Source organism: Mauremys reevesii, linkage group 2 (genome assembly GCF_016161935.1).
Source record: "Mauremys reevesii isolate NIE-2019 linkage group 2, ASM1616193v1, whole genome shotgun sequence".
In the NCBI taxonomy this organism is placed as follows: domain Eukaryota; kingdom Metazoa; phylum Chordata; order Testudines; family Geoemydidae; genus Mauremys; species Mauremys reevesii.
The window spans coordinates 202,100,270-202,116,182 of record NC_052624.1 but is presented as its reverse complement, the minus strand read 5'-3'; the positions used below and the strand labels follow the sequence as shown (position 1 = coordinate 202,116,182).

Here is a 15,913-nt window from a genome sequence, read left to right as displayed (position 1 = left end):
GCATTCCCCCTCTCCTTCCTAGTCACATGTTTTCTTTTAAAGCACTGCTCCATTCCCATGTTGCTTAGCTGAAGAATGATTTCATTTCATTTTGCTCCTTGCTGTCATAGGAAAAATCCTAACGAGTCTGCCCTTAGTTGAGAAGAAACAAAAAAAGAAATAACCCAAGAAGAACTTGTCCAGAGCAGCTGCCCTGAGCCATGTAGGATTACCTCGGGTTTCTGGTTTCCTAAGAAACAGGGATACTTCCCCCACAGAGTTGTGTTTGTGGGCGGCGTTTTTGAATATATGCTAATTTAGCTGTCCTGACAGGAGAAAGAGCCATCTCACTTACACAGTTCTCCTGACAGCAAACGGTAGTAAGAGGCTATTACAGTGTAAGGTCATGCGTTTGCTTTTGTGACAGGGTCACTTGAAACCAGTAAGTGAGTAAATGCTGGTAGTTGTCTTTGTCACCAGACAGTAGGGAAGACATGTGCCTGTGATAATGGAGATAAAGGACTCGGGCAGCGTGGTTCTGACAGCCTACCATTCTTACACTCCATCTAGGATACCAATAATTGAACAGAGCTTTGTGCCAGAGATTTCCTCCAGCCATTCTCCAATCAGCAGGTAAAGCACGAAGGATTATAATGGGTACTGTGCCATTAAGTTTTGTCTGAGCTGATTTTGTTTTGTAGTCATGTTTCCTGCTAGTATGTGAGGCAGTTTGTTGATGTTTTCAGATCACTTTTTGCCATTTAATCATCACGTTATTATTATGCATTATGATTACTGTCCTGCTGTGGGGAACTTATGCAATTCACTTGTGGTGTTCTTGATTAGAAATAGAAAATGCAAGTGCTTATTTTAAGTTTTTTGTACAAGAGAGAGATCAAGTTTACTTGCTATCCAAGATTAGCAGCAAAACAATCCCTTATAAACAATACATAAATCTAGCTTCTTCTCAGTTCATCTTTTACCATGCTATGAACAGTTAGAAGGGTTGGTGCTAGGTGAGACAATTAATCAGAAAATTCAGTTCACTTTTGGATTCCACGTTGGTTTACGAAAATACTTACCACCCCCACCTCCCAAAAATCACATCTTGCTTTTATTGGGATGTTGCAGTTGCTGATTCTCAGGCAGGCAGGCAGACAAAGTGAGGCTACTTCTTTAAAGATGTCATCTAAATGAGAATATTTCTTTTAAAAGGTTGTATTGCAATAAATCAGGAATGTCATACAGATTAATTTTAGTTACATACTGTGCACTTGTCCACATGTGTGTACAGTTCTGACATAGCAATACAGTCTTGACAATTTCAGCATAGATGCTTTTATCTTGGTAAATCTCACCTTTCTCTTAAATATAGGTGTATAGATTGACACTATTTTCTAAAAATTAAAATTTGTGAATGTTTCTATTGTCAAACAAAAGTTTAGGGAACACTAGCATTGGAAATGCAAAGTTATTTTATGGCTTAACTGAATAAAATGAAACCTAAAATACGAGAAAATAGTGGATGTAGTTTAGATTTTTCTCATTGCCAGTCACAGATAAATATTTTTCATTTAGGAATGAGCTCTGTGTGTTCTTAACAAGTGTTCTGCTAAGTACTTCATATTGTGAATTTTACAAGATGCTATTCAGTTTCAAATTTATCATTTAGTTCAAATGTACATGAAAAGATGAACATTTCAAGCATCCTTCTGTTCTTTGTGTTTACTGTCCCTCCTTATCTGATGCGGATAACTTCTTTGTTCAGTTTAAATGTTGCATCACAGCAGTAATACATACATAATTTCATTTTAAGAAAAGAAACCTACCGTATTGTTTTGGTGTTCAAATCACAGAATGATGGTGATACTGTTACTGGTGATAATGGTATTTGTTTTTTAAAAAGAGCAAGTTAATTGGAATCTCAGTTTTTATCTGTGAGCTGAGCAATGAAAATGTGGTTGTCTGTTATCATTTCACATACTTGGGGTTAATTGTTTCAAAGCTTGTTGAAAGCTCAGCTGGTAATGTGTCTGAATCTAAATCACATATGCATCACTTAAAGTTCCTGAAAAGAATGAAGATATTAGTGCTTTTGAATATTTTGGAAGCTGTTGACATTAGCCAAAATTGTATATATAACTCTGGTGATGCAGTCTCCCACTTCTTGTCTTTCACTTCCTGCAGCTGTCTGGTAGCAATCACCAGATTCTGCCATATGGCCAGTCAGAGACTCCATCCGTGTTTCCAAAGCATTTTCCAAGAGAGGTTTTATTAACTCAGCATGCAGCCCTGTGGAATGCAGAAGGCATGAAGGCAAATGTACTGAATGTTTTAGCAAATGGTAGAATAGTTTCTAGCTTAATTCCTGCTTCAACTTCTGAGAGTTCTGTACTGCATTTCAGCTTCTAAATGGAGAGCTCTGTTGCTATCCTACAACATGAGGTTCTCTAGTATAGACTATTTCTGGTTTTGTTGAATCACAATCTAACTTCCCTGTGACTCCAGTATGCGAATTCCATGATTCTTGAGGACAGCAATCTGTAAAAGTATTTACAGACTGTATCTGCAGACAGCCAGAGGCCATCACATATCTTGTGTTTGATAACAGAAAATAATCAGGAGCTTAGGCCTTGAGTCCCCTCTTCCTTTCATTGGGTTTATACAGGTGGATATAGTGGAGTAAGTCCAGATTTACACTGGTGTAAGTGAGAATAGAATCAGGTCCTTGATTATTACCCTTTGACTTATTGGCTATTGAGCAGTAAATCCTATCATCTTGGGAATTGGGATGTTTCATTTCCATAGTCATAAAAATGGAAATGAAAATATCCAGCACTTTTCTTGGCTTGGAGATATGACGTGTTGCTTTTATCAGAAAATCAGTCCAAATGACCCCAGCAGTGAGTGAAGGAATGCATAATTGCACAGTTTTATAGCTTTATGTCTGCCTTTCAGAAGAAAGAGAACAAGTTGTTAAAAGGGTCCAAAATTAATGGTTTGATACAGAGATAAGGAGCTTGTTCCTGCTCTTCTTTACATGAGTGTAAATCAGGAGTAATTCCTTTGAAGTTAATGGAGTTACACCACTGTAAAATGTGTGTGAGACAAAAATAAGGCCCAAATGTTTTACTTTAAAGATCCTTTATTTGCACTGATTTTCAGTTACTTCTTTAAAAACGGCAGCTGACTTTGGGTTCCTCAAATGCTGTCCAATTTGAGATGCCTAGGGCCTGTTTTTCAGGGGTTTTCTGTGCTCCATTATTCCCATTGACTTGACTTTACAGTTGTTGTTACTCAGCACCTCTGTAAATCAGGCCTCAGTAGGCATAGTTGGATAATCTCGGCCTGCTGCCCTTCCCCATGAAAAATTTCCATTGACTTAAATGGTAGTTCGCCCTGTGAGTCCCATTCCCCCCTATGCCAGAGTAACTCAGTTGTTCAGTCAGAGAGAAATGGTTTGCTCCTCTAGGGAAGTAGCCTTGAACCCACTGCTCATCAGAGTGATGCAGATTTCAACAATCCATCAGAGGTAACAGGCATCCACACAGATGCGCTGCTGCCCAATCCTACTTATCCTGCCCAGGTTTAGACATTTTCAGGGCCTGTCCAAACACAGTCCCCCAGGACACCTTCTAACTACAAGTTTCACAGCACAAAGGACAAAGCAGTGAAAGTTAATAAGCCTCATATGGCGATGCAAAGCAATGGGTCTGAAGGGAGAGAATGTGGAGGAACCAAATTTACTTCCCTAAACTTCCACTCCTGCCTTTGGCCACCTCCTCCAGGCCTTTAATAAAGACTGCGTGACTGGATCCTTGGTGCCATACCTCCCACAGAAGTCAATTGAAAAAATTGATGTCAGAATATGGGCCCTATAAGGTACGGAAAAAGCTCCTCACCTATCCATACCATTCATTTCAATTGCATACTTCGCTCCTTTTGTTTCATCTGCAGAACTTCCCTTTGACATCAGTGCAAGTTCTGTCCATGAAATGCATGCAGATTATGAAACAAGCTTGTGTTGCGACTACTGTGAGATCCATGGGAACTAAGCCCAAAATTTCCTTTTATTTCTTACAATTAAAGTGCAGAGGAGGTGGCGACTTGGATTTATAGATTAGAATAATTTTCCACTTGCCCTGTGCGATGTTTAGTTCCATGGACTTAATTTTTACTTGTCTTATATTTCACATGGTTGTGATTAAACACGTAATTCAGAATGTGATTATTTATATTTACTTATTGCTCATAAGGACAAAATACTGGCATGCTTCTTGCTTTTATTGGTGATTAATCTAATTAATACTGGAGTATGTGTGCATGGTAGAGTGCGATTACTCACCAAACACTCTTCTCACTTTTCTATCTATCCTATTAGTTTACTGGAACTCACAGTTTGGTCCAGTGGACCAAATTCCCTGGAGCACCACAATGTGCAAGTCAATTTTCCATGGCCCAGGAGCTTTTGGCAACTGTGACCTTCAAACTGCAACTACTGAGATACATATACTTCTTTCTTATTGAACTGTGCTTCTGAGGTCATTTTGAGTTGATCTTTCTCTTGAAGCAACGAAGCCAAGAAGTCACTGAAAATATAGGTGATGATTTTCCTGCAAATTCAGTAAATTAGCAGGGTGCTTAAATGATTTCTTAAGGGGAAAAAGGGAAGTTAAAATAGTAACTTCCATGAAGTCTCATTAGAAAAGAGTTTCCAAAGATAAATGTACTGATTTCAGTGTTTCAATTCCAGTAGAGGGAGGGCATTCACAACACCATTCCTGGGAGTAATACAGGGAGATTTTCTCGTTGTGCTCAGCCGCCTATGCTGGATAAGGTGAAGGAGCAGTAAGGTTATAGCCCTGCTTCCACCTCATCCCTCTCTGTTCCGGGGTGCTAGGAGGGAGCAGCCTGGAATCAAAGGAGCACAAGGATTGTGAGCATGCACAGCTGCTAGGTATGTGATGCAAAGAGGGAAGCTTCAGTAGTCATCCATGAAGCAGCTGGATTCAAAGCAGTCCTAACTGGGTCAGGTTAAAGGTCAAGTATAATGGCTAGACTGTGGTTTATTCCCTCATTGCTAGCATGGCTACCAATGAAGGACCTGATTCCGCTGACAGTTACACCAATGTAAATCAGAAGTAACTCCACTGAAATGAATGGATACGAGATCAAAATCAGACCAAAGTGGTTTATCCCCGTAAAATGAATTTAAAAGTTTCTCGAGATGCAATCACCCCGTTATATACATTCATTAAACAGCCCTATAGCAAATAAGCATTTTGGATGACAAATCCATAACTACTGACTTTATGAATATATGCAAGAAAAGGAAAAAATGAAATGAGAAATGATGTTCAGCAGCACCCTCTAAGCAATCTGATTAGTTTGCACATTAGTCAAGAAAAAGTCCTGAGATCTTTCAATTGTTTCAGGGAAAAAATCCTTCTCATTTTCTGCAGGCTCGGCATAGCTCCTCCTCCCACTCTCAGGCAGGCAGCACTAAACAGGAGAGTCAAAAAAAGAACCTGAAAAGTGTCTTAAATTACTCAAAAAAACCAGGAGCACTTGTGGCACCTTAAAGACTAACAAATTTATTTTAGCATGAGCTTTCGTGAGCTGCAGCTCACTTCTTCGGATGCAACCGAAGAAGTGAGCTCATGCTAAAATAAATTTGTTAGTCTTTAAGGTGCCACAAGTACTCCTGTTTTTTTTTTTTGCGGATACAGACTAACACGGCTGCTACTCTGAAACCTTAAATTACTCAGTTGTCTCAAGTTACTTGGCAGCAGTTTCCAAGATTCTTGCTCAGCAGGGCCAGTTAAACAGATTTGGGGGCCCTTGCAAAGCCATTAAATTGGGGGCAAGGATGCTGCATGGCACAAAATTCTCATGCAATGTTCTTCCCCCTCACTTATCTGCCCCAAACTCCTATCTGATGTGACTTGGATGAGGGATAGGTAATGTAGCCCGAAATGATGTGTGTGGCCCTGGTGGTAATTAGTGAGAGAGTGAATGGAGGTTTCTGTTAAACAGGAAGAGAAGCCTGTAATGGGTGTAAACCAGGGTTGTGATAAAGGCAGTGGTGGGTGGACACCTCTAGTTTTTTCTCACCACAGAACTGCATGAAGCAGTGCATGTTATGCAACAGCAGAAGCAGTTAGCATCACACTATTATTGGTGGGCCCTACATGTCTGGAGGGTGGAGGCCCTGTGGCTGGATTTCTGGCAGCACTGACTGAGCGGCCCTACTGCTTGGAGTTGTATACAAATGATGTCAAGAACGTCTTTTGCTGAGGCGCAGTGTAAACAACCTTAACTATTTTTTTATATTTAAACTTTCTCAGAAGACAAAAATAGAAAAAAACATGAAACAGTCTCGTTTTCAAGAACAAATCTTGAAGCATCTCTGGGCCTTTCACAGGAATTAAGGTCCCAAGCCTATGAAATCAAAATTTAAAACTGCAGTAATCGAAAATGATAAAAGAAATAGGGGTAGGAACTGGGAAACATTAAAGTTAAATGAGCAAAGGTTGGGCGAACACATACTTTATAGGAAAACAGCAGCTTTTGACATATTCCACTGACTCACAGTTACTAGCAACTTCCTAAGATGGGTTTATATGTATATATTTCAGCAAGTTGCTATGCACTATTATTAAAACATTTAGCAGGAGGATGAATATAAATAAACCAGACAATAGTAGACACGTTTTTCCTGTAGGCTTTAGAAATACCTACAGAATGTCCTCTGGGACTCTCACTAAGGAATGTGGTATTTATAGTCAATTCTTCATGTTATGGTTGAAACTAGAGTTGGCTTCTCTGGTTTCTTTTTAGTGTAGTGCTCCTGCTGATCTCCCTGGTACCTCCATGTGCAAAGCTGATGGAAAACATCTGGCACTGTCCCTTTGATCATTTTGTTTGGTTGAGCATTTGGCCAGCTGCCCCATTCATTTTTAACTAAGTCACTTATCTCTGATTACATGATGGTTGGAGTTGCCTGCAAAAATGCTGAGATCTGAGAGCCCTATGTAGGCACCTTTATATTGAGTCTGACATAGTTTAGAGACAGCATAACAAAGAGTAAGAAATTAAGAAGATTGCTGTATTGTTTTTTGCATGATAGCTCATAATGATTCGGTGTAAATACTGTAAGGTGTGAAAACTATGTAGGAATGAAATTACAATATATTATTTCTTTTAACTAAAGCTTGCTAAAAATTACTAGTAAAAGTTGGAGCAAGGTTCAGTATATGAAACAGAATCTAAAATATTAATTATACAAATACAGGGCCAGATCCTAAATTGTGCTGAGCATTCCCAGTGAAGTGAATGGGTCCCAGACCAATGCACTAATCTTTCCCAATGCAGCACTTGTTTTCCACGCTCTGTTTCAAGTGCCTGATAAATTGACAAATGTCCTGGATTCTGATTTCTTGTAGAACCAGCAGTTACTTGTACCCTGGCAGTTTTCTGCTCTGATTGGCCAGACTTCTCAACTGGGGAGCGAAGCAAAACTGACAGAAGTTAGCGTAGCAGTGGGAATAGCTGCCATTATCCCGCATTTCAGATATCATAGTGATGAGAACCATACAAGATCCTAGGTAGACTGAAAGACTGCCAAAGCAGCTGCCCCATCAGTCTACCTCCTTCCCTCTTTGCCTTGTGACTATGCTGCATCAGCTCTCATGGAACTGCTTCTAGTTCTGCTGCAGCTGCCAAGGCCCCTTAGAGAAGAAATAGCAGGAATTTGAGCAATCAGAGAGGGACAAGATGGTAGCTGGGAAATGGGGAGCAGCCACTGATGGTGGGAAGGGAAGTTTCCCTTTATTTGTACTAACTCTCTCTAACAGAATACCCCCCGTAACTGATTCTCCTCTCCATGGGCATGTATAACTCCCAGGAATATTGTTGAGGGAGGAGACCATATACCTCAATAGGAATTTGCACTAGTGCTGTGTTTGTTACAGAGATATCATTTGCAATAACACTGATGTTCCATGGGTTGCCTGTGAGTTCCCAGGTGATTTAACACCAAATTATTTGAAACACAGTTCCTTTCCCAATGCACTGCTGCTACAGTTGAGGTCAGAAACATCACTCAAACTTGAGCTCCCTTGTCATTAACATTAGGGAAAGATTCCTATCCTCGGGGTGGGGGCTCCTCAACTCAGGAATTCACTTCCTCCCTCATCTGCAGAGACTGTCTTTTCTCTCTAGCCATTGAAGAAGGAAGGTGGGGTGAACAGTGATTGGGGGATACTGACATATCTGCTCTGAAGGGGATTTTCATGTTTGTGTGATGTATGACATTCAAACAATTTGAGGTTGTAGGATTTTAATATATGTAAAGCCAGTCAGTGCTTGGGATGGGAATTTACTCAATGTTTATGAGAGAGAGAGAGAGAGAGAGAGAGAGAGAGAGAGAGAGAGAGAGAGAGAGATTGTCTTGCTGTAGCTAAAAGCCTATGGGCATTTTCACATAGCCTTTATCTGAGACTTTATAAATTGGCTGTAAAATCTCTCACTGTAGAAAATCAGTCTTGGCACATGACTGATTTTTACAAACATAACAAGCACAAATCCTTTTGTTGATGCTGGACCAGTACTAGGTTTACTGGGGTCTATAGAATTTGGGGTGCACAGAAGAGTTTTGCTAGCAATAGGAGGAAAAAGGAGCCATGAATCCACCTGGAACGGATGTCGCTTATAAGATCAAACTTAACAGAAGCAAGAGGCTTCCCAGAAAGTTGTGTTTTTAAATGACTATATGCCCAACCTAATACATTGGGCCACTGGCATAGTTGACTACACAGCTTTAGGGAGGTCATTGAGGCATAAAGCCTGACTCTTCACATTTTAGTGAAGCTAATAAAAATACTGTCTTGCCAGCACATGAATTTTGGATGGGAAAGAACTCATTTACACCAGGTCTGAATTTGACCCACTGAGTGATGTTTTCCTGACCAGCTTCTTTATGCATTTAGCAGGCATCAATAACCATGCTGTTACCTAGGCCACAAGGATAGTGTTCTCAAACTCTGGGGGAGGAGATAGAGTGCCTCATGTCAGTCAACATCGACCTTGCTGACCAATTAAGGGATCTGAAGGAAATTTCATCCAGTTTCCTTTCCTGGACAGATGATGGTCATGATGGAAGGCCTAAGGGCAGGAAGGAATTTAAAAGAATTTAAGAGAAACTCAGAGGGGTGCTATCAGGCCTGGACAAGAATCACTGGTAGAGAGTAAATCTGCAGTTACTAGAAACAGTAGTTGCATAAAGACTAGTGTCCTTTATTTGTATGGATTTTTTAGAGCACCTGAGAATAAATATAAAGCACTATAAAGTGATGTTAGAAGGAGACTCCTCTAATGCTGGAATGATTTTAATGTTGAGAAGCAAAGAGAGACAACTATGTCTTCTTTTATGACAAAAGCAGAATCATTCTTCAGAAACTGAGAAAATCTGGGGAATTCAAAGTTAAGACTGAGATTTCATTTTTAACTCATGTTGGCTTAAAAATTAATGGCAGAATGAGCTCAGTGGGGATGAAGTCCTACTTCGACTTGAAATGCCCAGTCCACTGTTTGATCTAATACTTAACAGATGGTAGAATGGAAGATAAAATGGGATGTGGGCCCTGATTTTACACCATAGAAATCAATGTAAGTTTTGTCATTGAATTCAGTGGCAAGAGGATCAAGTCCTTGAAGAATTGTTTTGTTCCCTTGAAAGTAAGGACCAGATTTTATAAGGGTATTTAGATGCCTAAAGATGTGGATAAGCACCTGGTGGGATTTTTAAAAGTTCCCATGTGCCTAACTCCTATGGTACCCTAAATCTTTGAGGCCCTGATTTTCATAAGTATTTAGGCATTGCTATGTTCAACGTTGAAATGCCTAATTGACTTAGAAGCCTAAGTCTCATTTTCAAAAGTGATGTAGGCACTTAGGTATTTAGGAGCAATACTTCAATACCTTTAAAAATCTGGACCTAAGTTCTTATCCAGTACTTAGCCAAAACTCCCACTGACTTCAATAGAAGTCTTGCTGAACAAGGACTGCAATATGAGGCCTTAGGTAATAGGACATTTTAAAAATGTGTAACTAGGCCTTTCTCCTTTCCCAGTACTTTCCTCCTATGTATTTAATTATCAAATACCCAAGTTTTAAAATGTGATGTTGCCAGGTGTCCAGTTTTCAACCAGAATGCTTGGTCAAAAAGGGACCTTCTCTTAAAAGTCCGATCGGCAGTGCTGTGTGTCAAAGGCAGGCTAGTCCCTACCTGTCCTGGCACCGCGCTGCACCCCGGAAGCAGCCAGTGGGTCCGGCTCCTAGGTGGGGGGCCACAGGGCTCCATGGCCCAAGCACCAGCCCCACATTCTCATTGGCCGGGAACTGAGGCCAATGGGAGCTGGGGAAGGTGGTACCTGCGGGCGAGAGCAGCACACGGAGCCTCCTGCCTCCACCACCTCCCCACCTAGGAGCTGAACCTGCTGGTGGCTTCCGGGGCCCAGGGCAGTGCCACGTGCCCCCCTGCACCCTGAGCCCCTCATTTCTGGCCCCATTCTGGAGCCTGCACCCCCAGTTAGAGCCCTCAGCCCTCCTGGACCCCAACCCCCTTCCCCAGCCCAGTGAAAGTGAGTGAGGGTGGGGGAGAGCAAGCCACCGAGGGAGGGGAATGTAGTGAGCGGAGGCGGGGCCTCAGGGAAGGGGTGTTCAATTTTGTGCAATTAGAAAGTTGGCAATCTCCCAGGAGCAGAGAAGTAATGCTACTGATAGTGGAAAATCTTTGTTATAATTGGGTGGGTGGAGGGGAGTGGAACTGAATGCATTCTCAGTAGATTTTTCTGAGACTTGACTGTTTTGGCCATTTTGGATCCAGGTCCTATACAATTCACAGAATACATGACAGAGATCACAACTGTTCTGCTAACAAAGCAAAATTATAGTTAACTTGAAGATTCTTGAAGCCCATTTGGAACTTTCTTAAAACCATCTGCTGACATGGGTGAATTGTTGCAATTAAAAAAAAACAGTATGTACACTTCTGCAGAGTTTTACTTCAATAATAGATGTCTTGTGTCTTGAAAATACCACAAATAAAAAACTCTCTCTATTTTTAATCATAAGGTAAAAGATTACAGGGTTGACTCTGCAGCTGATTGCTGTGATTAGAGCTGTGTTTCATCGTAGAAAGCTTTTCCCTCATGGACTCCACATCCTATGATTTTTGTAACTGTATAATTTTAAAAGGAGGACCCTGGCAAGCCATGCTTTAAGTTAACTCTGTCATATTTGATGAAGTGAGATAATGCAAGCCAAAGGAGCTTGTTTCACTCTATACTGTACACATCTGAAGTTAATTATGTCATACTCTGTATTGCAATGAGTCTACATAGTTTTAGCAATCAAGAATTTGAAAGTGAGCTTATTACCACAGGATGCCATTGGGGCCAAAGACCTCATGAGATTCAAAAATAGATTTGGACATTCATCTGAATAACAAGAATAGCCAACATCAGAACAGCTCACACTAACAAAAATTCTAGAAAAGATATTAAACCTCTTGCCTCAGAGTTTATGCTAATCTCTATTATTAGGAATTAGGATCTGAACTAATTTGTGGGAAAGATTATCCCACGGATGCCTAATGTAAGGTTTCTTTCACTTTTCCCATGCCAGTGTCAGAGACATGATACTGGACTAGATGGCCCACACATCTAATTCAGTATGGTGATTCCTATATTCCTAGATCATTTTGAAATATATAGAACAGGCAAAAAAGCATCAAACAAAGCAGTAAAAAATACAAAAGTGTGCAATCGCATACCAAGCAGTTTATTAATGGCAATAAATCTGTGTCCACTGCAGACTCCGTGTTTGTCATCACTAGGTTGCACAACAGCAGTGGGATGACTCAAATCTCCCTGTTTCAAAAGCACAGGCTCCCATCACTTGAGCTAAAGGAGAAGCTCTTTGTTAGCTAGGTAGAGCCTATGGCTGCATCTACACTACAAGCTAGGGGTATGATTCCCAGCATGTGTACACATACTCGCAGGTATTCAATTCCTCTCTCTCTTATCCAGCCGGCTCAAGTATATGTACACAAGCTGGGAATCACACCCCCAGCTCATAGTGTAGATGTAGCCTGTGATACACAGTTAAGCAGTTCTGATTCCATCCAACAGAGATCAGGGATGTCCAGGTGCACACTCATGCACATACAATTAGGTGGCTCATTAAACTATTCGGAAGATTACAAAGTTAGTTGGAGATATAAATCCTGCTTTCATACGGTTACTTGAAAAATTGGTAACAAGTTACAATCAAAGGATACTTTTTTAAACTAGGGGCTTGTCTGCACAGTGGGGTAATGAGCACTATGGAGGTGTGATTTTTTTAAAGGGTATTAACAGGTTTCACATTAATTGGTTCATGTAGACCCTGCTGTGCTCACTAAATGTTCCTTAGTGTGCTTTAATGTAGTGCTGTTTCCTAGTACTGTAGATCAATAATCGTAGTAATTTTTATACATTCTGTGTGAAATCATGGATGATGTCTGTAAATCTAGTGCCAAATACACTATTTAGTCCTTTATTATTATTAACTGGAAATTTAAACCCAGACTTTAGGGATGCAGATTTTAAACTGAATCCAGATAAAATATATTAAGGGACTTTTAAAATAAATGGATCTAAACATTATTTTAATAATGTTTGGGGATGAAAATTGGACTATAACTTAATGAAGAGGGTACGAAAATTCTCATTTTATATTGAAATAGTTGATTAGTTGCTATCTGGAATTTACTTAGGCTACATCCTCACATATGCTTTATCTGCTCAAGGTAAAGTCCCTAAGTACACTTTTTTAGTTGTAATATTTTACTAATTTTCAGTGATACAGTTACATGTAAATGTAAAGCTATATATAAAGAAGTACCAAACTTTGATAAAAGTCCAAGATAGTTTTACGTATTCTTTTATGTGGCATTTTTATTTCATGGTGAAAGGAGAGGGAAAGAGACAAGCAAATGAAGGAAATACTGCAAACAAAAAGAGAACTTATTATTTATGTATTCAAAAAAGGGCCCAAATTATATTTGTCTTAAATTTTTGATAATTTATGTGGTAAATCATCATCCAACATCTAACACAGGCTTCAAAATTTTACCTGCACAAACATTCTCATTTAGCTGTGCAAATTGGGCAGTTAGAGATCTAACTACCTGATCTGAATGCACAAAAGTGGATTTAATGCTGGCAACTGTATTTGCAAAATTTGTTGGCAAAAGTTTGGCGGCTGACTGGAAATGTGATTACTTTTAAAACAGGATGTTAGGGATTGATCTTTCTCTTTCTTTTTGGAGAGTCTCAGGTGATCGATGCCTTAAGTTTATCTAAGGGCCAGATTCTGAACTAGTAAAACTTCAGTGAAGTTCTTCTGGATTAACAATGGTGTATCTGAGATCAGAATCAGAACTGTTGGCTAGAAGTATAACTATAGTAATCTATATAATCATTTGGTTAGATTGTTTTTGCATTTTCCATGTCATGTAAAGAGTAGAATTTTGATTTTCCTAAGAAATAGTTCCTAAAATTTCTATGATTCTTAAACAGCCTCAGGAGGTTTGTGTACATTCATTGTGGTCACCTCCATCATGTCTAATAAAATCTCTTTTCTAATTAAGTATCATTAATGGAGGAGCACAATGACATTCAGATAAAGCTGTAAGCCAAATTCAGCCCTTATGTAACTCTGTTGAGTCCCAAAATGAGGGCCCATAAACTTTATTCTTGTCCTATCATTTAACTCCTTGATTTCTACATGATTCAATAGAGTTGATACTGTGCTGCAACTATGCAAAAAACAAAAAAGACATTGACTGCTGTATATACAGATGGCATATCATCACTCAGCAGTTACAGGGGCATGCCCATTGAAAGCATGCCTGTAATTCTATGGAGGCGGTAGTGTTACTAAGAACAGATTAGATTTTTGAGCCTGCCTCATACCCAGCCAGCTGTAGTTAAAGCCACAAAGGCTGACAAAGTACATTCCTAGTTGTATCAGCAAAGGGGAGGGCAAGATTCATTTACTGCCTTTGAGACTAGCCCTGATGAGTTCCCATCACTGGGTAGAAATCACAATTTATCCAGTCCAAAATGGAACCTCAGGCTGTGCAACTGTTTTAATATCAGTAAACCAAATGCTGTGAATATACATATTTTGGGGGCTACATTAAATCCTGTATCTAACTACGTCCCATGACAGAGCTTCACTGGATATACACCTCTACCTCGATATACCGCTGTCCTCGGGAGCCAAAAAATCTTACCTCATTATAGTTGAAACCGCGTTATATCGAACTTGCTTTGATCCACCGGAGTGTGCAGCCCCAACCCCCCAGAGCGCTGCTTTACCGCATTGTATCTGAATTCGTGTTATATCGGGTCGCGTTATATCGGGGTAGCGGTGTAGTAAAAACAACACTTCATAAATGTGCTTGAAAGCTGTTAGAAACAATTAAGTCTGTAGAACTTTAAATTAATTGAAGCACTTTACACCAGGCACTGATAACTGCAAATAGAGATGTAGGTAGCAGGGAATGCTTTTTCTGTGGTCTTCATAGATAAGATGTTTTTGTACTTCTGGTGATGTTTGCCACTTGAATTTTCACTTGCAAAAGCTGATGTATTATTGAATTACTTCGTGGGGAAATGGTTTGTGATTTGGCTGTTTCCATATAATAGACTAGATTGTCAGGCTTCCTGGAATGAAGATTTTGTTAATGAGTTTGAGCATCCTGCTTACTCTATATCTGTTCTAGTTTCTGAAAATTATTGCTTTACACTGTGCGTCCTCACAGCAGCTTAATATAAATATTACTTAAGCAACTCTTATACAAACATTATGTTGTCTCATTACTCATAGTCACTCCCCTTGTGGAAAGATGATAGGTGTAGCATTTACTTTTTACTGTTTTGCTGTGATACCTCATTTATTTGAAATCTCAGAACATGAATATTCAGTGCATAGGGTAACATATAAAACATGAATCCTGTTCCATAATCCAGTAAAAATAGATTCAAATAAATATACTCTAAAGCTATTGCAGAAGCAATTGTGTAGGCTTCAAGAATAAGTAATACATAACATATAGCCTTTTATATACACTGAAGAGAACTATCTCATTAATATGATAGCTAAATGGATGTGAGGGATGAACATTTTTAACCCTCAGTTTCCACTTTTCATTCCAAGACAAGAATTTTATAAAGTTGCAAGATTGCTGTAATTAATTTTCCTTTAGAAAGTTTAAACAAAGCAGCCCTCATTGTTTAAGGCAATATTCCTGATGATGAGCTGCTCCCATATTAAAATTGCAACATATAAAGCCTGAACACAAGATAAACATTTCAGTAGACAATACCTGGAAAATCCTACTCAGAATCATAACATGTGATCAGCAGATCACATGGGTTCTGTTTGTAGAAGAGATGTGGTTTTGTTCTCTGTTTTAACTAAACTGATTAGATTATATAGTTTAATCTTTGGATTACAAATGTAAATGCCATCAAACAACATTTAAGCAGAGCCAAAAATCATTAAAATCAATGGAAAAACACTCATTGACTTCAGTGGGCTTTGGATCGGTGGAGCCCTGTGTGGATACAAAATTTGTATCCATATCTGATACGCAAGCCGCAAAAATGATGCCGCAGATATAAAGTGGATAGCCGCAGATTTGCAGGGCTCCATGGATTGATCCCTAAAGGCCTAACTTTCGCTCTGTTAAAATTGCTGCTAATATCTCCTTATCCTTGGTATGTATTACAAAATCAGTTTAATGCTTTATATTATTCATCCCATTATCTATAAAAATTAAGTAGGTTTATACTGAATTCACTCAAAGATTTTACCTGAT

The 15,913-nt window shown here is 39.4% G+C and overlaps 1 protein-coding gene across 5 annotated transcripts in view; it reads left to right on the top strand.

Moving 5' to 3' along the window:
• Nucleotides 1–341: 341 nt before the first annotated feature.
• The window catches only part of ARHGAP28 (Rho GTPase activating protein 28), a 101,463-nt gene continuing 85,891 nt past the window's right edge, over nucleotides 342–15,913 (top strand). For all 5 annotated transcript variants that reach the window (XM_039527036.1, XM_039527029.1, XM_039527028.1 and 2 more), the window contains exon 1: nucleotides 342–612. In XM_039527036.1, coding sequence (XP_039382970.1) covers nucleotides 488–612 — 125 coding nt within the window. In that variant the 5' untranslated portion in view covers nucleotides 342–487. The remainder of the gene's footprint in view (nucleotides 613–15,913) is intronic.